The following is a 26339-nucleotide window of genomic DNA, read 5'->3' on the forward strand; positions in this document are numbered from 1 at the left end:
AGAGGATTTACCCTGTGACATATACATGATAATATGTGTATCCGTATCTGTTTATTTTGTATCTAACAAGTGTAAAACACCAAAAATGTCTTACCACAATTCATGTCAATGTGTAACATAAAACATATTTTTTATCGTGTGACCGTGTTGTGTTTAAAATTGTTAGATTTACTGAGGCAAAGGAAACACATGAATTCGTATAGTGATGTTTTTGACCTTGTCAAATTCTAAGTTAAACCTTTCCCATTCATCCAAATCAGAGAACTGCCCAGCATTTGCTTTTTGAGTCTGATCTTCCTTCAACACTATTTCCCATTGCTTTTGGCTCCATGATTTGTTTACCCCTTTATAGCTTTCTAACATCATAAACAACTGTGAGAATAAAACCATTGATCGATTCTTATTAGAACATGCATATAGAATTTCTGAAAGCTTTGTTTTGTCGTGTCTGTAGCAGCTGTTGCTGAAGAAACCAATGGAAAATTAATATAACAGCTGTTGCCGAAGAAACCAATGGAAAATTAATATTATTGTTCTGCATCACTTTCGGCTTCGTTTTAATAGTCAGCTCCACCAAATTAATCATCTAAATTAAAAAAAAAAAAACGTTTACAATGTTCAAGCTTCGTCCTCTTTCACATGACCAGAAGAGCAAATCAAATTCAGGTTTGACTTTGTCGAAACTATATGCTGGACGGTATCATTATAAAATTTTATTAAAAATGTTTATTTAAAAAAATCAAATTTTATTATTTTTTTTTTAATTTGCGCATTTAATATATATAACAAGATTTTTTTATTCTCATTATTTTAATATTTATATATTTATATATGAACAATAAGCAAATTTACTATTATACAGTCATTTTCTTATCTACCTACTCAAACTCAAGTTGGTTGAACCACTAGAGAGAAATTAAAACCATGAATCTTGATTAGATAATTGCAAGCCAATGCCGATGATACATTCAAATTAATCTGATTCTCTACTTTGACTACAGTGTTTAGTGATTGCTAAATGATATACAAAATGTTAGTAATTTTTTTAATAAAAATATAAAAATAAATTTAAAAATAAATATTCAATAAAATTTAATTCATGGAGAAAGAAAATATGATTTTATTTAGATTGGGCAACTTACAAAAACATATCGAACTATATTAATACAACAATTTGAATTTTGGTCATGTCGATAATGAATAGATGAGAGCTTAATTATTTTTCTTAAATTGTCATTAACGACTGAATATTTGGTTTAATAGTAGTTTTTTTTAATTAAAAGTTAGATTCAATTCTTTTCCAAAACTAAATAATTTGAATAATCCATACCTAACCCAATAATAAATATGATGAAATGATTAAATGGTGAAAATTTTTTTTATCTAATTGTTGAGTTCATAATCATATTAATTCAATTTTGAATTAATTGTTTTATCTTCCTTTTTATAGGAATTATTTATCATCTTTATCATAAAAAAATTTTAAGTGTTGAATTTAAATTTTAAATTTAATAAATATTATTTTTAAAAAATAGTTACAATCAAATGGATTAAATTTAAGATTCTTAATTTCCCTTGTTTTAATAAGCTATAAAAAAATAAAAATAATAATAGAAAGAAGAAAACATAATAAATATATTTCATATTAAAAAATAAGACAAAAAAAAGATGAATAATATAAAAAATTACGTATAAAAACATCGCAAAGCCGCACGCAATGCACAGCAGCAACGCTTCTGTACCAACTTTACATTTCTTTTCTTTTTTTCTTCAGACAAAGACTGCCTTAATCCTAAAGTAACTTGTCTCTCTGTAAGGCAAAAAAAGAGACACTCAGTTTTCAACAATAAAGACAGTGAAAGAGAAGAGGAGATGGAAAGAAAGGCTTTAGTTTTATGCAGTGTTGTGGCCTTTTTGGGGGTATTATCAGCCGCTACTGGTTTTGCTGCTGAAGCTACCAGGATTAAGGTAAATAGTATACATGTGGGATTTGAATTAGATCTTCTGTAATGGGTTTCTTCTAAATTTTTCTCTTTTTTTCTTTTTTCTATCATTTCTTGCTTTGCTTTACACCTACCCTCTGTTTGGGTGATTAAAAAACTGTCCAAAAGGACAAAAAAATTCTCTGGGTTTTTGTTTTTCTTCTTATTGTATGTAGTATAGGTGGAAAATGAAAATTTTAACTTAAAGAAAGCATAGTTTTAGTGGGTTCAATGGTTTTCCGTTTAGTAGAAGACAAGAGCGTAATTTTTTTTTATGCTTGAATTTATTTGTAATTTCTTATGGGAAGTTCCTTAACTTTGTATGTTCTTTTTTATTTTATCTATTTTTTGTGGAAACTATGTGAAAGAAGATAATCTTGCTGATTTGGAATCCCAAACTGAGCATGGCCTTGAGTTTAACTGATTCCAACTTATACAACAGTATGGTTAGCTAAGCGTTTTTATTTTTTTTTTGTTAGTCTTTTTTCCCACTGGAGTTCTTCTGGTATAAAACAGAACATAGAAAAACCAGATTCTCAATCTTAACCACTATAAAGTAGAAATACAGTGTACTTAGGAGTTAGTTATTATTGGAAAATTGGAAAAGTAATGTAGGAGAGAAATTATTATAGACCAGAGTGGCATATGGAATCTTGGAGCTTCATTGGTCCGGTTACTAGTGTGATTTAGAATTTGAAGTCGTTGTACTTCTTAATTAACGGGAGAATTTTCAACAATGTTTTGGCAGGTTTCTACTTTTTCATCATTTTTAGTTATCCTGGCATATAGAACGAGTGTTTGGTTAAAATCACTTTCATGTTATACTGGTGTAAGTTTGGTTTTTTGCTTGGCTTTTAAGTTGATTTTGGTTAGGTTATTGCAACAAGTGTTCATTTGATTAGTTGGCTTTTGTTGTTTTTGCTCCTCGAAATCAATTATTTGTCTCCACCATCACCTTGTTCCACCATTTTTATGGGGATCACTATTATTTCATTTTTGAAAGCCTGAGTTAAATTGTCAAAAGCCCAAACCTATGGTGTTGACAGCATTATGCTACTAAAGACAAGTGCTGATTGAACAATTTGAATTTTTGAGTACAGAATTTATTTTCTTAAGAGAAGTATAAATAGTGAAAAGATATTATTTTCTTAAGAGCAGTACAAATAGTGAAAAGATTCTTGGTTTATCTATTCTATCCAAATTATTCTGTAATGAATTTTATCAAATCAGTTACAAATTGGAGCATGTGAAACCGAAAATATGAATGATATGCGAGTACTTATTTTAATATGTTGTCAAATATTGTTCTGGGTGTTAGGTAAGTTTACTTGGAAATGTTTTTTTTGAAATTCTTGTGACTTCCAACTATTCCTTTTTCTCTCTTATAGGTTTCAGAAGTTAAGTTTGTCTCCACTACACAATGTTCTTATCCCCGGAGTCCTGCACTTGGTCTTGGATTAACTGCAGTAGCAGCACTTCTGATAGCTCAAATAATTATTAATTTTGCAACTGGGTGTATCTGCTGTAAAAGAACCCATCACACTTGGAACTCTAACTGGACAAAAGCTTTTGTCTTCTATGTTGTTTCTTGGTAATTCTCGAACACAGCTTGTAGATAAATCTTTTTTCCTGATTTTTTAGCATTATATTATTTCCCATTATTAGTTTTGTAAATTTGGACCTAGGATCTTTTTAAATTTGTTAAGATGACAAAAAAAACTCTTAACTTGTTCAAATGTGGATGCCATAGAGCTATCTTTAGATAAGGATATCCTGTTGTCCTGAAGTTTGAAGGTTATTTTGCCAGTATCTCCTAGTGAAGTCATCTATGGCTTCTTCATTTCCTTCCATGTCTGAATCGTTGCCTGTCACAAGGAGTTTTTTTTTTTTTTTTTTCAGCCCAGAGGCTTATCTTTTTTCTAGTGCATTTGCATATGCACATAAATACACACAGAGATGGGTAGCAGGCAATATTGATTACTATGCAAACAATAAGTTCTGTATGGATTTCATCGCTTTTACAAATGGATTCATATTATCGATGATTTCAAGTTGTACCCCGTATACATATTTCCTACTTTTGGACATATTTTAGCTCACTTTATTAGTTTGAACTTTGAGTAAAGGGCGAATTAAAGATCTAGACACATTTGTCTTGGACCTAAGTCCATGTAATGTAGGCAGCATCTACTAGGTCTAATCATTGTCTTGATAAGATATTGGGAAAAAATTAATTGATGAAATGCTAGGCATTTTCAATTGCATGATGGGCTTGTAGCAGTTTGGCTTTACTTCAACACTTATTCCCAGAAGAATGAACCAAAATTTCATCATAGCTATAGATGCATATTGACTTATCACACTCACAACATATGCTATATCAAGTCTAGTATGTGAGAGATAAATGAGTCTTCTAACTAATCTTTGGTACATCTCTCTATCTACAACAGCATCTTCATTAGCTTCTCCAAGTTTATGATTAGGATCTATAGGGGTATTTACAGGTTTACATGCGAGCTTCCTAGTTTTCTTAAGAAGATCCATCACATATTTCTAAAGTGAGACGAAAATACCATGCCATGAGTGAGCTACTTTAATTCTTAGGAAGTACTTCAATCTCCTTAGCTCTTTTATCTCAAATTCTCAAGCCAAACACTATTTTAGAAATTCTCTCTTTTTCATCATCTCGAATTGCAATTATATCATCAACATATACTAATAGAACTGTGACTCTCCTTGAATCAGAGTACTTGATAAATAATGTGTGATCTCCTTGACTATGCTTATATCCCATTACTGGTATCACTTTGGCAAATCTCCCGAACCAAGCCCTAGAAGATTTTTTAAGGCCATATAAAGCCTTTTTCAACTTGCATACTTTGTTTGCTTCTAAATGACCTCCAAATCCCATTGGAACCTTCATATATATTTATTCTTCAAATCACCATGTAGAAAAGCATTCTTTACATCAAATTGTTGAAGCTGTCAATTGTAATTTGCAGCCAATGACAATAAAATCCTAACTGTATTCATCTTGGCAACTGGAGCAAAAGTTTTCTGATAATCCACTCCATAAGTTTGAGTGTAGACCTTAGCCACTAACCCGGCTTTATACCTTTCAATAGTACCATTCGTTTTGTATTTTACAGTGAAAACCCATTTACACCCAACTAGATTTTTTCCTTTAGGCAACTCTACCAGTTCCTTTGTCTTATTTTTTTCTAAGACCTCCATTTTTATTTTCATGGCTTGCCTCCATTTCTAATTGGATAATGTCTCAAATAATGTAGTTGGAACAAAAATAGTCTTTAAGCTCAGAAGAAAATTTTTGTGAGATGGTGATAATTTTTCAAATGACACAAAATTAGAGATTGGGTATAGTGGATGCTTAGTACATTCTCTGGTTCCATTCTCTGGTTCCATTCTCAATGGCAATAGGTAGATCATAATCATTACTTATACTTTTAGGAGATTCATGCTCATTTTGAGAAACAGAGTCAAAGACTGTAGTTACCACATTTTCATAGTTAGGATCAGGTTCTTTGACTAGCACTGGTTCAGGATTTGAAACTTTCCTTCTTGAGTACACTTGTAATTCCTTCATAGCATCAAGAACAATATTATCGTTTGTTACATCTTCTGTGTTTGGAATGAGTTTAGACTCAAATTCAGTGTTTGACTTGGGTCAGAAGAAAAAAGTTTCAACTCAGAAGAATTAATGAGTGAAAATGTTAAAGAAAAGGAGAAATCAAGCAAAAAGAAGTCTTTATCCTTATCTTCCATGAATGAAGTCTCACCCCGAAGATAAAGTTGAGTAAAAAATGGTTTACTTTCTTTAAAAGTGACATCTGCAAACACATAGAATTTTTTGGTTGGAGGATGATAACATTTATATCCTTTCTAAGTTGATGAATATCCCACAAAAATGCACTTAATTGCTCTGGGATCCAACTTTCCCCTATTGTGACTATGAACATGAACAAATGATGTACAACCAAATATCCTAGGTGTGAGGTTGTTTGTGGCATTAAAGTTGGGATAAAATTGTAAAAGTAGTTCCATAAGAGTTTTTAATCCCAAAACCCATGAAGCTAACCCATTTATAATATGTGTGGCAGTGAGAACAGTTTCCCCTAGTAGGATTTGGGTACATTTGCTTGAAAAAGTAAAGCTCCGGTTGTGGCTAGTAAATGACTATTTTTCCTCTTTACCACTTCATTCTGTTGTGGAGTATTAACACAAGATGACTCATGAATAATCCCCTCCTTTTGGAAATTGGTAAATAAACTCTAATTGAAATAGTCTTTTGCATTATCAGACTTAAATCTTTTGATTTTCACTCCAAATTGATTATGGATCATGTTTTGGAAGCTTAAAAACACATCATTCACATCTGATTTGGATTTAAGTAACAATATTCAAGAGACCCTAGTACAATCATTTATGAAAAAAAACAAACCACCTTGCACCCGAAATATTAGGAATTGTAGAAGAACCCCATATGTCACTATGAATCAAGTAAAAAGAAGTAGAACTTCTTTTACTACTAACTGGAAAAGACACACGTCTATGCTTTGCAAGTTCACAAGCATCACAATGAAAGTTTTCGGCATTTAATGCTTTGAACAAAGAAGCAAATATGTTTTTTCAAAGTTCCAAAAGAAGGATGTCCAATACGAAAATGATAGAGTCAGATTTTGTCTTTATTGAGAGATTTTTTAGAAAAAAAAATGACAAAGGTAAATGATTCTTGATATTACTTGTGTTGTTTGATGTCTCAAAATAGTATAGTCCATCCTTTTCCTTAGCAAGTCCAATACTTTTCTCCAAACTTTGATCCTGAAATTCACAATAAGAGGGATAAAAAGTCACTTTGCAGTTCATGTCTCTGGTAAGTTTTTGTATAGATATCAGATTAGTAGACAATCTAAGAACATGAAGAACATTTTTAAGAACAAACGAGGGATTAATTTGAATATCTTCTAATCCTGCCATTGTAGTAAGTGAATCATCTGCAACAACAATTTTCTTATTACTAGGGCACAAGATATATGTACTAAGCTTCTGTGAGGAATGTGTTATATGGTCTATGGCTCTTGAGTCAATAACCCAAGAACTTGTAATAGGTTTAACCAAGATATTTAGTCCATGAGAATTAGAAGCTTTACCTGAACTAGAGACTTTAACCAAGAAACATACCCCATTAGCCTTTTCAAGGGTTTTCAATAGGCTTCTCAACTTATCAATCTCTTCTCTATCCAACTCTCCTTGTTTCTGAGACATTTGTAGTACTCTTTTGATTTTCCTAATTGGCACTTCTTCAAATTGGGTGATAGTGACATCTTTCTTTGAACTGAAACAAGTCTTAAGAAATAACCAAAAATGACTTTTAGTAATGAAGGATAAAGAAGGGAAAAATAAAATGGTTATGAAGGCCTTAACAGGGTTCAGCAATGAAGGCCTAAAATAGAAGTCAGCGATGAAGGCTGATAATTTTGCTTCCCAATAAGAGCTTAAAGCTCTAATACCATGTGAAAAAACTAATAAATAAAATTGTGTGAAAAACTAAGAGTAAAATTGAATGTATATTGAAAAATTGCTCATAAAGAATTATACAAGCACCTTAGGTTTATATACAACTAGTGAGTAAGCCAGGAAACTAAATCTTTTTAAAAATTAATCCTATAACTGAGAGATTGTTTATCATAATTTTTTGTTCTTAATTTTAAGGATATAAATATTTAATTCTAAATATACAAATATAAATATACATATTACAATATTACAACCAGCTATAAATAAGTGTTTTCCCACATACCGCAATTTCTTTTTAGATGGTTCATGTGCTTTTGAGAGGACAGTTACGGTATATCAAGAAGACTTTGTAGTAAAAGATTCAGCATATTTTAATAAGAGATTGGTTAGTGAGTAACTTGAGGGGAAAGAGCTTTTACCTGTTGTTGCTTAAATTGGCCTCTTGAGCTCAGATCTACGGCTAATGATTGAAAAAAAAAGGCCTGAATATTTATGTGAACTTTAAATCGAGCAGAGGCGTTTTGCTTGATCATAACGTGTGAGTAGTCCAGCTTAGGCTTAATCGTCAAAGAGTTGAAAATACTCTATAAGCTTACATTTCTGGTTTTTCTTGTGGGATTCTTTGTTTTACGCTCAATTGTGATGTAGAGATTGCTTTTATTTTGTTTATAGGTTGATTGTTGCTTACAGTGTGCCGACTTTCTCTTTCTGAGTAATTACTTGAATGCCTATTCATCCAGGAGAAACAGAACTTGTTTCTTGAAATAAACTTTGATTTCAACATTTCTTAATGTTTACATATTCATATTGGTTGACAGTGTACGCACTTTTCCATATTCATGCAGGTTCACATTTATTATATCTTTCCTTCTCTTGCTAACTGGTTCTGCACTAAATGATCAACATGGTGAAGAGAGTGTGTACTTTGGCAACTACTACTGCTATGTTGTTAAACCTGGAGTCTTTGCTGGGGGAGCTGTCTTAGCCTTTGCAAGTGTCGTTCTTGGAATCCTCTATTATCTTACCTTAAACTTGGCAAAGAACACAACTCGTCCTTGGGGCGATGCACCTCTTCCTAATCAAGGTGGCATAGCCATGGGACAACCTCAGTTCCCACCCCAGTTCTCTCAAGATCCTGTTTTTGTGCATGAAGACACTTATAACAGGCGGCAGTTCCCGTGATCAGAAAATTTCCCTTCCAAACATTTCACTGATTTTCTACAGGTGTAGTGGGCATTTTGGCTCTTGTTAGTCTTGAAATCAGTTTCGTTGTTGCATTATTGTGGGAACCCACCTCTTCGAAATGCCGTAAGATGGTATGGATATGGATCCAGTATCCAGCTTTATTACATTGTGAAAGGATTTTTTTCTTTTTTTGGGAGGGGGTGTTCTGGGTGGTTAAGAGGCCTTTGTACATTGTATATCAGACTTTGTTTTGACCGCGTGCATTGCTTGTAAGCAATTTTCATTGAAGATTCCCCAATATAAAGTCGTTTAGTTAATTAGGTATAAACTTGAGAAGAAACAGCCCAAGCTTTTCGTGAAAATTTTTTGTTACATTGGCTATTGAACTCGAGATCTGCCACCAAGGGAGGAATAAAACAATTATCAGAACTTCTGGGTCATATCCGCTTAATGAATAGCATTGCCAAATTATCTGTCATACACTTGTTACTGATAGACACAAAAGGCACATTGTGAGAAACCTAATCCCACATGGTTGAAGTATGTAGCAATACAACTAGTAAAGGCATCTCGAAAACAATGGTAACTAAAAGGAAAAGAACGAGGTAAATAAAAAATTCCAACTGCTACCATTTTTCTGTCCTGTAATAGGTAATGCCCATAAAATATCCATTTTTACAGTCAAAATCTACTTGCATTGGTAAAACCAGACATCCATTTCCAGACTTCTCAAACGAGTACAAAATCTAGAACTTACTGTGGTATTAATGGAATAGGTTGGCCTGAGGAAAGCAGATATACATATTTATGCAACTTCCAAACTGCCAACTTCTGGCATAATTTCTCATTGCCTGTTCCCTACCTGACATAAATTTTCTTCCATTGATTCCTCAGATACAGATGTACAGTAAAGGTGAAAGCCTAAAATCACTACAAATGAATATGTTCATAATATATATCTTAATTTCTATGCTGATAATTAGAAAGAAGCGGGACTCACCTTGACAATGCTGACAATGTAGTGTTGCTGCGAATGCTTTTTTGTCAAAAAGAGGAAATTAGCAATGCTTATTTTGCTGATTGTATTTAATGTTTCGTTGTATCAATATACAATGTAATCTATGTTGGATCTCTTACAGAACCAATACTGGAGAGAATCACTTTACTAGCTGGTTTTGATGGTGGCCTGTTGATCTTTTCAAGTAACCTACTGAATACTAGTTTGACAGGTATGCAAGCCACTGTTGTGGGTCCAGATGACTCTGGTTTGATTAATCCATCCATTCCACAGTTACCATTATCATGTATAGGCTTAGAACTAAGATTATGTTCTATACCAATTGATGACAAAGTTCTTGTTTTATGGCTAGAAAATAAGCTTACTTTCTTTGGTAACTTTCTTTGGAACTTCCTATCAGTAGGAGAGCACGGAACGTGAGAGATGCCCTTTTTAACCAGCCCTGCCTTAAAGTCGGAGCTTCCTACATTGTATTGCTGGAAAGGTGGTTTTTCTTCATGATCCAAGGAATGATATTCAGCAGCTTCATAACTACCCAATGCAAATGGTGGGTGAGGACGTGGGACCCTAAAATTGGTCCTCTTGGCGGTCCTCCATGCCGGCGGAAGTGAAGTATTTCCATCATGGTTAATTATTAGTCCATTACTGAAATAACCATTAGTCGGGAGAAGGGTCTCAGTTGAACCATTTTCCAGGGCTTCAATTTGAATGGGATGCCCTATAATTGCCTTCCCATCCAACTTGCTCATCAATGAAACAATAGGTACAGGTTCTTTCTGATAGCTTGCTTGGACTTTCAAATCCACATCTATCAACGTAGATCTTCTCTTCCCACCAAAATGACGTGAGGCAGCAAAAATTGGATCAAAGTGCCATGCTTTGTCCTCCCACTCTCTTTTCACAGCAGCAGGGTTCTCCCAAGACATGCCTTGCCAATCAATGATGTTACGATTGAAACTATTTCTACTTCTGGATGAATTCCTTGCTGTATACAAATATCCTCTATCGTCAAAACCAACCCTTTGTGTCCTGAAATCTTTTGCATTCAAAACAGCCATGTCAACATCATCGTTAAAATCATGATTTCTACGAGAACTCTGACCTAACAACCTTCTTCTGAATGTTCCCACTTCATGATATAATCCATGAGCATATCCATTATAACCTCTCATCTCTGATGCATCCATGGATCTTTTTGCCAGGTTCCGTATGTTCCTTTTCCCTTTCAACTGCCATTTGGACACTGCTTCATTCACAGAATGATGATCATGAGAATAAAAGTGAGACATCTCACCAGAAAGAGATGACTCATCTGACTCCCCCTGGCCCATGCTTCCCCCTCCTAGTGCATCAGGCCTTTGAAAGGCACCCAATTGAGCATCCATACAGATAGTAGCACCTGAATAGAGGGAATAATAAAGTAATAAGAAAGAATAATCAATCGATTAGCACCAATAGTTAGACATACCATGATGCATTCCAAATAAACATCAAATTCGTCAGGTAACCAAAATAGTAGGGTAGCTAGAACCACCCCCCCGCCCTCCAGTTCAAAGAATATATATATATATATATATATTGGCCCCCCAAAATTGTTAACCTTATATTAAAATTCTGTGATTTATATTATTTTCAGGCAAATTTTTATATTGGCCTCCAAACTTAATATAACTTGGCTCTGCCACTCCCATGGGGTATTTAAGAAGCAAAAAAAGAGAAATTTTAATTTCACAAATAGCCAATAAACCAAGTTTCAGATTCCATTCTAGATCTCTGCTATTCATTGAGTCTCACAAGAGGTTTCAACTATGAAATTTGATCACTTTACTAAGCAATCCCTTATAATTTAAATTACAATCTATACAATATACACCATGAGTGAATTTTCAAGATGAACAAGTAACAGAAAAAGCCAGCTTGCATGTCTGCAGGGTATGCACAATCCCAAACGTAGAAGAGAACATTTATCCATGATACATGATAATCTTCCAAAATAATGCACGAACTAGAGTTCAGACTAACAAATATTAACCTGACTGTGAAGTGATATCTTCATCCATGTCTGGATCAGTCTCAGAAGAATCAGACTCTGACTCAGATTCAGATGAAGTTGATTCAGAAGAACCAGATTCACCTCCTTCCAAGAACTCACCAGTATTGCCTTCAATCAGGTGACTAGGAAAAGAATAAGAATCACATTCTAGGTAACGGGAAGGTGACATCTCAATCTGGTTAGGAGGGATTCCTTTATAATCCAAAACATCAAATGACTCAGCAGGCAAGTACATGCCTCTGCACCTCTTTGCTCGGAAAACACCACTCATCCGCTCTCCTGAAATAGAAGTAGAAACAGCACCAAAGTTAGGTTGCAAAAAATGAGGGACCTGTAATTTTGCACTACCCTGCAAACTTGAACAAAAGGGTGCCTCCTGTCACATCTCTTGACCAAAAACTGCTTAGTAAATCCCTCATGTAACCTTTTCCTTTCATCTAATGAAGATTTACCATTAATGTGAGTGGTTCTTCCCATGTGAGAAACCCTGCTGGAAGGATATAGAGTATCACCAGCATCCAAAGCACCAAAAGATGTAAACTTTTGTTTTGCAAATGCAGTCTTGAGCCCCAAGTTCTGCAATCCTCTCATCCGGGGTATGATTTCAGCATGATCATTCTCCCGACTGGGCTGATTTGCGACCTGGTCTTTTTGCAAGTGTACAGGGCTGCTCACAGTCTCAACCTTGATGGAAGTATCTTGACTCTTGGATTGATTTGATTTTGAATTCCCAGGTTTTCCATTACTAATATCTGAACCTCCAGAATCCCTTTTAGCAGAACCAGATGATTTACTTCTTCCATCAGAAGGTCTATCCAATTTTGCTTGCTTTCTCAACAATTCTTTCTCAAGTTCAAGTGCATGAAGGATAGCATCTTCCCGCCGAGCGTATTTCTCTCTTTTCTTTGGTGGCATACCTTGTGAGGATTCTGCCCTTTCAATGCAATCATCAAACTCCCCACATCGAAATGCCTTCACACGCTTAGACTTTTCTAAATTATACCAATCACTAAGCAGATAAAAAAAAAGAAAAAAAATATATTACAAGCAGAAATAAAGTGAAAATGGAACGGCAGACTATATATCCTAACTATTCTAATCAAAATGAGCGAGAAAAAAAAGAAAAAAAAAGCCTTTTGAACCAAAATTCAGCCATGATATCGTAAAGACCATATCATAAAAAAACACAAAAGGGAGGCACAATAAAGCAAAAGGAAGTCACATGAATTTTCTCCATATAAGATGAACATAAAAGAATAGTTGCAAAACCAATGGAAACAATACAAGTCGAAAAGGCTAATTATATATTTTCCACATCAATTTATCAGAATGAGAGAACTTTAGCAAATTTCCAGAAAAACAGGGTTACGACTTGACTGGTAAGAAAAACAGCCTGGATAGGGAAAGGTATTCACATACAAAAGCACAAGGGAAGGAAAGGGACAGTGTTTCCATACAACAGAAGAAATGTCTAGGAAAAAATGATGCAAATTGATTTACTAAACTTAATGGCATCTATTCTAAGACCAGAAATTCTCTAAGATTGCAATAAAGTAATGAAAGCATTTACAAACCAAATGAATAACAGTATTAACAGATTCTCAGTAAATTGACAACCAAATTAGTATACCTAGAGGTCAAAGGTGCCTCATATATGCTTCTACCTTCTTATAAGCTTCAGACATGTGGAAAGCAAAGTTATCTTGTTGGCCTCAAACTTGAAAACCTGCTAACTTATTATTACATAGAATTTATGCTTCAAAGGACTAAATAAATAATATTTCTCCTAACTTCTAAAAATCAGGTTTAACTGGTATCTTCAATAGAAATGTAGAATACATCAATGTAGCATCTCTTACTCTAACGTGTGGTTGTGGTGGTGTTGATGGTGGTAGGGTTTACAAATAAAACTTGGTCTTTCTTTATAGGTCCAAAGTCCAAACAATAGATGAATAAAATATTTGAATCAATGTTATGGTTAGTCTTCCTCCCTCTTATTCTCCGTCTCTTTAATTGAAAATCATAAAGAAATAGAGATAAATCTCATTCAAACCCTAGAAACCATGCAAGATGGAGCTACAAATACCCATATTTAGATCTTCACAAAACTTTTTGCACTGTAACAAAGGACTTGACTCTGGATTAAACCACTGATCATTCACAACTTTCTGAACAAACCAATGACGAATCAAAAGCGAGTTCCATATCATAGGGCATCATGAAAATACTTCATTTGTCTTCACATCTTATATTTGTAGAGCCATTATCAATTTTGTTTAAAGCTCAGTTAAACCTTAACATGTCCATTCGTTAAGTTCATAAGACACGGAACATCCAGGCTTCATTTGCCCTGAACTCTCCTAATATTGGCATAAGTCACATTATTCTCTATTCTTCCACTAGTTCCAATCTATCCTGAATCCCTGCTGGCCCAGGCGTATCATCATCAAGATTAAAACTTCTAAATTTGTTACACTAAAAATAACTTTTTTTTTTGCAATGCTAAAACAAATTAAGCCAATTAAATTAACAAATTAAAAATGAAAAAGAAAATAATAAAGACTTACACGCTAGCATCCTCTCTGCCAAGAAGTTTGACCGGAGTTCCGGTCCTCGGAGACGTAAGGTGAGACGCAGGTAACTCTTCGTGCCCCAGTATCTTCCCCGGCCACCACGAACCGTTCCTCCTGCGCACCCAAACGATCGACCCGACTCCTCCATCTGATCCTGCCCCACTCTCCATCTCTTTCTCTCTAATCTCTCTCTTTCTCTCTCTATCTCTATCCCTATTTCTCTATTATCCGTACAATTAACAGATTTACCATCTATACCTATGAAAACAAACAGAAATGAGAGGAAAAGCAATAAAATTAAATTAAACGGGTAGGGCTAGGGGGTTTCAGCCGCCGGCGAAGAAAAGGGAGAAACGGAGGATCCGAAAGCGGGAGAAAGCGATGGATCCGAACAGGGGTATTCGGGTGAGGGTTAGGGTTTCCATTCAGAAAATAGGTTTGGGGATTTTGTGCATTTCCTTTTCTCTTTTTTTTTTTGGTTAGTTGAATTGGGAAGGGGATACCTCTCTTCTTTTTGTCGGTGTCCAGAAGTTTCTTTAATTTTCCGTTCCTAAATAGCCATATAGTATTATTTATTCTACAAGCGTGCTAAACGTGTATCGGTGTTGGACTCCAACCCGGTTTGAAGTAACCGGTTTTGTAATGGTAAGAATTCATGCAATTTTTTTTTAATTTTATTATTAAATATTTAATTTCAATATTTGATTTAAGATAATCTGATTCTAAGAGAAAATGATAGATTTTCAACAATACTGAAAATTTTGGAATAAAAAACCCACCACTCTTTTTGGCATTTTAGGATTCTAAAAAAAAAATTATGTTATTTTTAAATTTAATCTGAATAAAAAATTATGAAATAGTCGTTATTATTTTGAAAAGTATGTATAGAAGAAATTGCAAATCAGTTATAGATTTTTATTGTTAAAAAAAAAATTTATACTACAATTAATGGTATTTGACATGAAAAACATCTTAAATAATCATGTTTTATTTTTTCTATGATTATTTATGACGTTTTTTGTTCAAAAACATCTTAAATAATCCTCAAATAAATAATCTCAAAAAATAAATGCTAAAAAGAAGAATCGAACTTATGATTTTATAATTAATAATCATATGTTCTAACAACTAAGTTATTTTAATTTTTTTATATTTTATCTTTTAAAATCTTATAAGTAATGAAAGAAATTATTTAAGATATTTTTAATTAAAAATGCTTTAAATAATACAACTCAAAAATTTTAAAGGCTAAAAATGCTTTTAAATAATATGGTTAAAAAAATTAAAAGATACTATTTAAAAGCGTTGTTAGTAATCTATTAACAATAATTAAAATATTAGAAGAAAATATCAAACTTACAACCTAATAGTTAATAGTTATATTCTCTAACCAACTAAGCTACTTTAATTTTTTAATATTTTATCTCTTAAATCTTATAAATAATGAAATGAATTATTTAAAATATTTTTTTTACTAAAAACACCTTAAATAATATGGTAAAAAAAAGTGATGGCTATTATTTAAGACGTTTTTTGTAATAATCCCTTTTAAAAAAATATTAGAGATTATTTAAGGTGTTTTTGATAAAAAAAAAAGCTTTAAATAATATCTTTCAAAAAAATTGAAGAGTATTATTTAAGATTTTTTTACAAAAAAAAAAAGCTTTAAATAAATCCTTTAAAAAAATATTAGAGATTATTTAAGATGTTTTTGATAAAAAAAAATACCTTAAAAAATATTATTTAAAAAATGAAAGAATACTATTTAAAGCGTTTTTTATTAAAAACGTCTTAAATAATATTATCTAAAAAAATATTAAAGATGGTCCAAAAATGTCTTAAATAGTTCATTTTAAAAAATTAAAATAGATTATTTAAAACGCTTTTCAACTAGAAACACATTAAATAATTCTCAATACTGTTTATTGATAATATTTTATAAAAAAAATAGCAATCAAATCAAATATTTATCTTTTTTTGCTGTTAAAAGTATTATTTATCATTTGCATATTTATTATTAATAAAAATTAATAAAAAATTGACATCATATATGTTAAAAAATTTATAATAATTATTCATGAATTAATATACTTGGATTATGCTAACCAAATGAGTGAATCAAAATACAAGATGCCTTGAAATAAAAAAAAATTTAAATATCGCACTTTTTTAGATATTACACTTTTTTATGAATCACACTTTCTTTCAGAATCTAAGATTTCACAAATTAAATATCCCTTAAGAGTGAGTAACGGTTCAAGATTTAATTAATCATTTGATTAGAGATGATAATGGGTCAAGACGAATTTTCATCTGCCCCGACTCTTTTTTATCTCTTAAAATTTAATATTAGATTTTTATCTTATATGATATATAACTATTATATTTTATATTCAATTTCAACTCAACATATATAATTTGCATCTAATTTATACTTAATTTAAAATTATATTTATAAAATATTATTTTTTAAAAATAAATTATATTTTAATTATATATAAATATAATATTTTTATTAAATTAATATTTTAAATTAAAATATTAAATATTATTATTATTATTATTATTTTAAAAATAATAAAAAATATATTTTTACATATATCTTGAGATGAATGGAAATAGAATATTCTAAAACTTACTTCTGATTTAATTTTCAAATTTTAAAAAATATAGTCCAAAAATATATTCTTTAATATCTTTTCTAAAGAGTTTGGTTGAATTTAAACATAAATGGAGCACGTTCCCGACATGATTTTTCAAGCCCAAAGTTTTAGGTATTATTTTATTAATAAAAAGTTTATTTTTATTTAATTTTAATTCTTATATTATTTTTAAATGTTAAATATAAAAAATAATTTTTAATAAAACAATAAGGAGGTCTGTTTAGGAAATAAAGTTCATTTTTATTTAATTTTAATTTTTATATTATTATTTTTTAATAATTTTTATATAAAAATACTTATGTAACTAACTAATTTTTTTAACATATAAATAGTTTATTTTATTAGATTTATATAAGTACATGATTTTTGTTGCAATAAATATAGATTTCAATAAAACAATAAAGAGCTTTGCGTAGAAAATAAAAGTGAATCTTTATTATTATTGTAAAAATAATGAATTGGAACTCGAAAAATCATTAAAATTTTAAAACTGAATTTAGAGATGTTAAAATTAGTCTATATGTTAATAGATCTTGTTGGTTTAATATTATTATCTAAAGTGTCGTATTGTTACAGTCCATGAAAAATAAGAATATGATCTAATATGGAATATGACTTACAACTTTTATGAGCCACGTCGGCTTTTAGTATCATATTGGGTTAAGCATGACCTATTAATAATTTTTGAAATTTTTATCATATTTTTGAAATTTTTTATTTTTATTTTTTTAACTATTTTTTAAAATTAATTTATAAAATTAATAAATGAATCACATAATTTATATGATTTAATAAAATATCTATGTTTGTCAATAAAAGTTAAAATAATTCATCAAATAATAAAGTGACATTAATAAATACTAACATTATAGATCTAAATTTTTAAAAAATAAGGATATCATATTATTATTTTATTTTTCATTTTCATCATATGATAATTCATTTATATCATGTATTTTATCTTATTCTTGATTTTTTTTTTCATAAATAATTTTTAAACAATATATATTTCATATTTTTTTAGAAAATGATAAATCAAATGAAAACATTATAATTTTATTACTAATAGTTTAAATATTTTATAAGTAAATTTATTAATGTAATTTAAGTTTTATAAATTGCTAACATAACGTATTAAAAGAATTAAAAAATATCCATTATATGATAAAAGTGATATAAAATATAACTAAAAATGATATATTAAACTCATTTATAACATTTATGGGTCTATATAATATGGTACATTAATATTTGTGTATTTTATGCCATATCAATCAATATACCACGTATTAGCATTGGTCTTTGATGGGTTATGTTTATGGGTGTAAATGATACATTAATACTTGTAAGTTATTCGAGTTCAATTCGAAGAAAATTTAAATTCGGTTTGATTATTATCGAGTCGAGCTCGAGCTCAAATAGCTCGACTTATTGATCGAGCCGAATTCGAGTATTCTTATATCCGGCTCGAGTAATTCGCGAGTCTAATCGAGCTTTTATATATAAATATATTTAAATATTTTAATTAATTAAATATTTCGATTTCGAATTCGAGCTCGAGCTCGAGTATAAATAATCAAACTCTTATCGAATATACGAATCGAGTTTATTTTTACATATTAATTGAGCTTAATCGAACGAGCTTGAGTAGTTTGAATTCGATCACGAATCGAGTTCGAACTTAAAAAATAAAACTCGATAAAGTTCAAATCGAATATCAAGCAGCGAGTTGTGAGTCGAACTCGAGTTTGAACTTCTCACTGTATCAACTCGATTACACCTCTAATTATGTCGTACCAATCTAACAGATCTAAAGTCTAGTCTAGTTTAGTATAATGCTAGAATATGAGTCGAGCTGGGCATGACTCATGATTGTAGCAATGAATCTTGTCAAGGACGATTTATATCATACCAAATTGCATCATAATACGAGCTATCAAACCCATTTAACAATTTTAATCAAATTCAACCAAACAAAATTTGATAAAAAAAAAAGAACATAATGAAATATTAATAAAAAAAATTCAAATTCAAAACTATTCATATTTGAAACAACACAAAGCCAAAACTTATATTATCTAAATATGTAATAACTCAACTTTAATATTAAAGAAATAACTAAACCAAAATTACTTTAATAAAAAAAATCCTAACTCAAAATACCTAAACTTAGAATGATTTAAAATCTAAAATAATTCAAATCCATAATAACTCATATTCGTGATAATCTGACTCAAATCCTTATTTGGCACCTCTTATCATAGTGCATTTCACCTGTGCATATACATTACCATAGTGGTAGAAACTTTGTTTATTATTATTTTTAACACGGTGTCACTTTTACAATAATATTGGAATATATCAATGGATAATTAGTTCAAGTGATAAATAAAATGTAATTTTTTTTTATTGTTTAAATTCAAACAAATTGGAAGGCTATTGAAAATTAATTTTTTTATGTGTTCAATAAATCTAGTCTAAATAAATCTTCTCGCATTTGCTAAAAAAAAAATAACAGGTAAATCTTTAAAAGTTGATTGACGCTAAATTAAAGAAATAGTGTTTGAACATCACATTATAAGATTTGATGACTAATTCAGGTTTTAAGTAGGTTTTAAGTAGGAGTGAAAAAATATAAAATAAGTTAAAAATTTATTTAAAATCATAGCATTTAGATTGATTCAAATTTTTTTACTCGATTTGAATTAAATTTGAATATTATTTATAATAAAAAAATTAAATTATATATTTTAATTTTTTATAAAATAAAAATAATTATTTTATATCTACAATTATTTAAATATATTAAAAATTCAAATTAAAATAATATATAAAAATTTTAAAATTTAAAATATAATAAATCGAATCGAATCGATAAAATTCGATTTAGATCGAATCATATAAAAAATGATTCAAATTCAAATCAAAATTTAAAATTTCATAATATTATACATTATAAAAAATACTTAACCGAATATTTAAGATAAATCTTTAGAAGTCCATTATAGAAATAGCATCTGAACATCACATTATAAGATTTGATGACTAATTCAAGTTCTAAGTAGGAATGAGAAAAAAATAAAAAAAACCAAAAATTTATTTAAATTATTAGTGTTCAGTTCGATTCAAATTTTTTATTCGATTTGGATTAAATTTAGATATTAAATATATATATATATATTAAGTTTAGATTAGATTTCGGATTAAATTTAGATATTAAATATATATATATATTAAGTTTAGATTAGATTTCGGATAGAGAAGTAAAAAAAAAGAATCAAATTATATTTTTTATTAATTTTTATATATTTTAATTTTTTATAAAATAAAAATAATTTGTTATATCTAAAATTATTTTAAAATATTAAAATTTTATATTAAAATAATATATAAAAAATTTAAATTTTAAAATCCAATAAATTACATCAAATTAATAAAATTCAATTTAGATCGAATAATATAAAAAATCGATTCAGATTCGAATTAATTATTAAAATTTTATAATATTATACATTATAAAAAATCTTAACTAAATCCTATTTGAATCATTATTAGTCCTGGATCTAAGAAGGGAGAGCTGAATTGACCCACTAAAACAAAGTCATGCCCAAAATTTGGATCTTGAATCATGGCTAGCCTTGGCTCAAATTGTTTTAATGTACCATCAACCATGATTGTTTAATTAAAAAAAAAAAAGCAAAAAAAGAAAGGTTGTGATGGCTCAAATATGAAAATGATTTTTTTCCCAAAAAAAATCATAAAATAATTCAAAATTAAAAAAAAAAGAAAAAAAATCACCATATAAAAACAAATCAGGTATAAAAAGAAAAAAAACAACAACCTGCCTAATAAAAAAAAATCGCAATCCTAAATTCAAATTTCAAGCCCAGCCATTCCAACGGTCATGTTATCTAGGGTTTTCTCTCCCAACGTCTGTTTCTTCCTTTACCCGTTTAAATGCCGCATTTCTTCCCTCATTTCCACTACACAAAAACAGAACAATCTTTTTCGCAGTAACCAAACAAGAAAAAACAAACTATCTCCGTTTGTTTCCTTTTTTTTGTTCTTTGAAAAAAATGGATTTCCATAGCCTTACAAGGAAAGAGCTCCAGACTCTTTGCAAGAGGAACAAAATCCCAGCAAATATTACCAATGTTGCCATGGCTGATGCTCTCAAAGCTCTTGAGATTGTAAGCTTTCCTTTTTCTTCTTCTTTTTTGCAGTCTTCAAAATACCATTTTTTTATTTACCTTGATATTCTGCTGGTTGTTGGGAAACTGGAAATCAAAGGAAAGAATTGACTGCATTTGGAGTTCATATCTGAACTGCCTTATTTCTATGATTGATGATATAAAATATCTCTAATGAGAAACAATTTCTAGACTTTTATGTTTCTGCAGCTTCCAAGAATTTTATTTTTTAAGTGAATTTATAGGATACCCATTGTTGGATTCTTTGATTATTGAAATGGTTCTGTTTAGTTTCCAAGAAAACATAAGAAAAAGAATAATTTTATTGAAGAAACAAAAAGCCATGTTTTTAAGAACCCAGTTACCTTGTATTAATATCAGACGAAAAAATCATTTTCTTGAAACTAAAAAGAAACCCCAGTTTTTCTAAGGACCAAGTTCATTGATTTTAACATTCATAGGAAAAAAGACTCTTTTTCTTGAAAAAAAAAAAACCAATTCCCTCATGGTAACGTTCTTTGTAAATGGTTGTATCAGGTTGAAGGACTTGATGAATTCATGAATCAATCTCAATCCCCAGAAAAGACTATGAATAAATCATCCCAAGAAGTCCCCTCTACTGTGGCTAGGACATCAACTCGGAGAAAAACTACCAAAGAAGAACCTCAAAGCACACAACCAACAACCCGAACCCGAAGAACGACTAGAAGAACAATGGAATTAAATGAAGAAAACAAGAATGTGAATGTGCCTGACACTCCTGTTATGGCTACTACTTCCAGGAGAAGGGCTCAGAAAAATGATCCTGAAGTTGAGGAGCAGAAGAATAGTGATCTGCTTGAAACTCCAGCGTTGCAGACTGGCAGGAGAAGGCCTGGAGTGGGATCGACCAGGAGGAAAGTTGAGGTTCAGAAAGAAGGTTCATTGCGGCAGGGCTATGGCACGAGGCGGTCAGTAAGGCTGTTGGAGAAGTGCATGGCCGGGATGAGTTTGAAGGAGAGTGAAAGGATGGAGCCTGTGAAGATTGATGTAATGGTGGAGGATGCAGTTGAAGAGAACAAGAATGGTCAATCTGGTAAGTTCTTTGTGTTAATGAATTTGCAATTCCATTCAATTTTTAGATTTTTGATTCACTATCTCATTGCTGAAGTAGGATTGATGAGTTTAGTCATGAATATATGTTGCAGAAGATACATCAGTCGTACCTTTGGCCAGAAATTTAAGTGCGTCCCTTGAAGATGAAAGGGATTTGAAAGATGATGTTCTAGAAAACAGCGAGTGTCACAATGGAGAAAATGATAGCACAGTGATATCTGAGGCTGGTTCTCACAAATCTGATAATTTGGACTGTCTCTCAGCCTTGAAAGATACAAAAGATGCATTTCCTAATGAGAAGACTGATGAGCCTGAAGGTGAAGACAAGCTGGGAGATATTCCTAATGGAATCTTAGATCCAAAGGGTATGACAGCTATGTTTTCCCTCTTCGTGCATTTTGTTTTTTTCTTGCTATTTATGTTTTCTCTTAGTAAATGATGGTTGTCGCACTGCAGGATCTGATAATATTGCTGTCTCTGAAGACTCATACGAGATTGACAACTTGACCGAGGAATTGATAGCTGAGAACAACGGGGGCTCTCATGCTGATGAGACAAATTCAATAGACATATTGGTTGCTGATACCATTGAGGATATTTCTGAAAAGGTCTTGGATCATTCTTCATCTGCAGAATTTATGGAGCCAATAGAAGGGAGTGCAGCAGAATATGCGAATCACGCTCCACAGGAAATTGAATGCCAGAAGTTAGTTGGCAAAGATTGTGATACCAATGCAGTACATGATGCTCTAGCCAAACTTCCCAAAGCTGAAGGGGATGTCGATGGCAAAGCATCCCAAAATGTTTCAGTTCTCCCCAAAGGTTATATGGATTCATCAGAAAAAATGGAAAATGAAGATGATGATCCAAATGAAATTGTTCCTGAGTCAAATATTGTTGATGCATTCCTCGGTGATTCAGACATTGACGATGACACCGGATCTGACAACAATTCTTTAGCTGATGACCTACAAGAGGAAGTTTCATGTGAACAAAAAGGCATTTCTATTCCAACAGCCGCCTATAGCTCTGAGGATCCAATGACTAGTAATATGGTGGATGAAGAAGCCCTGGTTGAAGTAAATGTAGCTGATGAACTACAAGAGGAAGTTTCATGTGAACAAAAAGGCATTTCTATTCCAACAGCCGCCTGTAGCTCTGAGGATCCAATGACTAGTAATATGGTGGATGAAGAAGCCTTGGTTGAAGTAAATGTAGCTGATGAACTACAAGAGGAAGTTTTATGTGAACAAAAAGGCATTTCTATTCCAACAGCCGCCTATAGCTCTGAGGATCCAATGACTAGTAATATGGTGGATGAAGAAGCATTGGTTGAAGTAAATGTAGCTGATGCTGAAATAATCCATGTGAGTTCATTTCATAATGCTTTCCAATCGGTTATGGATGATATCCCAGTTCACAAGATGCTAGATTATGGTGATGCAGAAGCATTGGTTGATGTCTGTGTTAAGTCAGAACCAATGACTAGTAATATGGTGGATGAAGAAGCATTGGTTGATGTAAATATAGCTGATGCTGAAATAATCCATGTGAGTTCATTCCACAATGCTCTCCAATCTGTTGTGGATGATACGGAGGATGGAGAAGCATTGGTTGATGTAAATGTAGCTGATGCTGAAATAATCAATGTGAGTTCATTCCATAATGCTTTCCAATCTGTTATGGATGATATCCCAGTTCACAAGATGCTAGATTGTGGTGATGCAAAGGCATTGGTTGATGTCTGTGTAAAGTCAGAACCAATGACTGGTAATATGGTGGATGAAGAAGCATTGGTTGATGTAAATGTAGCTGATGCTGAAATAATCCATGTGAGTTCATTCCATAATGCTCTCCAATCTGTTATGGATGATATCCCAGTTCACAAGATGCTAGATTATGGTGATGCAGAAGCATTGGTTGATGTCTGTGTAAAGTCAGAACCAATGACTAGTAATATGGTGGATGAAGAAGCATTGGTTGATGTAAAAGTAGCTGATGCTGAAATAATCCAAGTGAGTTCATTCCACAATGCTTTCCAATCTGTTGTGGATGATATGGAGGATGGCGAAGCATTGGTTCATTTAAATGTAGCTGATGCTGAAATAATCAATGTGAGTTCATTCCATGATGCTCTCCAATCTGTTATGGATGATATCCCAGTTCACAAGATGCTAGATTATGGCGATGCAGAAGCATTGGTTGATGTCTGTGTAAAGTCAGAACCAATGACTCGTAATATGGTGGATGAAGAAGCATTGGTTGATGTAAATGTAGCTGATGCTGACATAATCCATGTGAGTTCATTCCACAATGCCCTCCAATCTGTTGAGGATGATATCCCAGTTCACAAGATGCTAGATTATGGTGATGCAGAAGCATTGGTTGCTGTCCGTGTAAAGCCAGTGGAGGAATTTGCAGAGGCCGCCCAGGAAATCCTTCCAGAGGAGAAGACTCCCACCGCTGCAAAGCCAAGGACTCCTTGCCCTTCTCTTTTCCCAAACAGTGCGATTACAACCTCAATGCCATTGTCACCATTGACAGCTCAATTTTCTCAGCTAACTCGTTTCACACCAAGGAAATCTTCAAGCAAGAAAGAGACAACAATTCCAAAGGTGACACAAGTTTCAGATAACAACAATAAGGAGAACATTGACAAAAACAACAGTGCAAAAGAGGTGACGGAGCCTAGTCTGGGAAAGATGAAGAAAAACAAGAATATCGTTGATGAGGAAACCATGCAGCAATTGGAAAGTATGAGTCTAAGGAATCTAAAGAAGCTGACCAAGAAGTTTGACAAACTACAGATCACTGGCAATATGAAGAACAAAGAAGATAAGAATGACAGTAAGGTGAGGTGCACTTTTACTTTTACAAGGTCACTATAAATATTAATGCTTTTGAATGCTTCAGTGTTAGTTATTTGGTTTCTTGCTGAGCACAGGCATTTGGGGAGACAAGACCAGCCTTGCAAACACTGCCACAGAACTGTACGCGCACTGAAGAAGCAGAGAAGCAAAACTGAAACAAGTATAGAAGAAAAGCATTTTGAGACAGAGGAGGATTCAATTCAAACCTTGGTTTGTTGCTGCTTCCCCTGCTGGTTTTATATATAGCACAGCTAGCAAAGACTTGATTGATGGCTGCTTTTGAATTTTACAATAATGTTTTTTCATCCAATTTTGTTGCATGTCAACATGCAAACCATTTATATGACAAATTCATCTTCTGTTTCTCTCTATTTGTCTTTCAAAACCCCAAAGCTGTGTATTTTGCAGCATCAGACGCTTGCACGCTTTAAATGAAAATCAATCCAATGTATATTCAAAAACAGAACAGATGATCAAAATATTTAAAAAAAGCTACAAGTTAGAGATCAAGGAAAGTAAATAATAAAGCACTAATTATCCAGTTTAACTCCTACTTAAAGAATAAGGTTTGATTCCCCTTCCTTCTATAAAAAAAAAAAAAATTTGAAGAGGATTTTTAATTATAGTAGTTTATTTTTCTTTTATTTTTTTTTAAATTCATTAATTAAATAGTGAAGAAAGTAATTTTTTTGGTTAAATCAAGTTGTGTATATGATAGAATAACATTATTTATGTCATGTGAGTAAAAATTGAAAGTGCATGAATACGATTATCAAAATGATTTTCATGAAATACTCAAATTAAACATAAATCCATGAATTTTATAATGAAGTAACATTTAGTAAATAAAATGAACTTTTTATTGGATTAACTTAAATCTATACTTATTATTAAAAACTATAAATATTTTTCAAAAGTTTAAAATCATTTAAATACAAAATTCTGCCTTTGTTACATACTGAAATAGTGCATTGGCAAAACTACTACTTAAATAGTCATTAGCCGTTTTGATTATAGATGAAGTGTTAGGTTTTAAATTTAAATATATAATAGATAGTTTTGAGTATTTAAAATTTTATTTTTATTAAAATTTTTAAAAAATTAACATTGTTAGTCAAATTACATGATAAAAAACTTAATAAATAATGACACGTGTCAAAAAAAATTAATAGTTA

At 31.4% G+C, this 26339-nt stretch overlaps 3 protein-coding genes across 5 annotated transcripts; 2 read left to right on the top strand and 1 right to left on the bottom strand.

Moving 5' to 3' along the window:
• Nucleotides 1-1642: 1642 nt before the first annotated feature.
• On the top strand, nt 1643-9042 carry LOC111293601 (protein VASCULATURE COMPLEXITY AND CONNECTIVITY-like). The gene is made up of 3 exons (XM_022886381.2): nt 1643-1968; nt 3371-3573; nt 8363-9042. Exons 1-3 carry the CDS (start codon nt 1873-1875, stop codon nt 8697-8699), a joined length of 636 nt encoding a protein of 211 aa, XP_022742116.1. The 5' UTR covers nt 1643-1872; the 3' UTR covers nt 8700-9042.
• Nucleotides 9043-9308: 266 nt separating this feature from the next.
• On the bottom strand, nt 9309-14872 carry LOC111294322 (uncharacterized protein At1g51745-like). 3 transcript variants are annotated; one of them, XR_002690712.2, is made up of 5 exons: nt 14341-14872; nt 12226-12782; nt 11753-12052; nt 9703-11119; nt 9309-9564 (listed from the first exon to the last, which is right to left on the bottom strand). XR_002690712.2 is itself a non-coding variant. In XM_089743305.1 (5 exons), the coding sequence occupies exons 3-5, from the start codon at nt 12686-12688 to the stop codon at nt 9822-9824; spliced, it is 2061 nt and encodes a 686-aa protein (XP_089599431.1). In that variant the 5' UTR covers nt 12689-12782; nt 13404-14196; nt 14341-14473; the 3' UTR covers nt 9309-9821. The 3 variants fall into 3 exon arrangements, 2 of the variants coding, with proteins under 2 accessions (XP_089599431.1, XP_022743327.1); XM_089743305.1 differs by adding an exon at nt 13404-14196 and having other exon boundaries at nt 9309-11119; nt 14341-14473; XM_022887592.2 differs by having other exon boundaries at nt 9309-11119.
• A 5991-nt stretch (nt 14873-20863) lies between these two features.
• LOC111294722 (uncharacterized) lies at nt 20864-25752 on the top strand. The gene is made up of 5 exons (XM_022888115.2): nt 20864-21199; nt 21737-22274; nt 22387-22659; nt 22751-25146; nt 25239-25752. Exons 1-5 carry the CDS (start codon nt 21086-21088, stop codon nt 25317-25319), a joined length of 3402 nt encoding a protein of 1133 aa, XP_022743850.2. The 5' UTR covers nt 20864-21085; the 3' UTR covers nt 25320-25752.
• Nucleotides 25753-26339: the final 587 nt, after the last annotated feature.

Source organism: Durio zibethinus, chromosome 14 (assembly GCF_047325235.1).
Source record: "Durio zibethinus cultivar Kanyao isolate XHJ-2024 chromosome 14, ASM4732523v1, whole genome shotgun sequence".
NCBI classification, from domain to species: domain Eukaryota; kingdom Viridiplantae; phylum Streptophyta; class Magnoliopsida; order Malvales; family Malvaceae; genus Durio; species Durio zibethinus.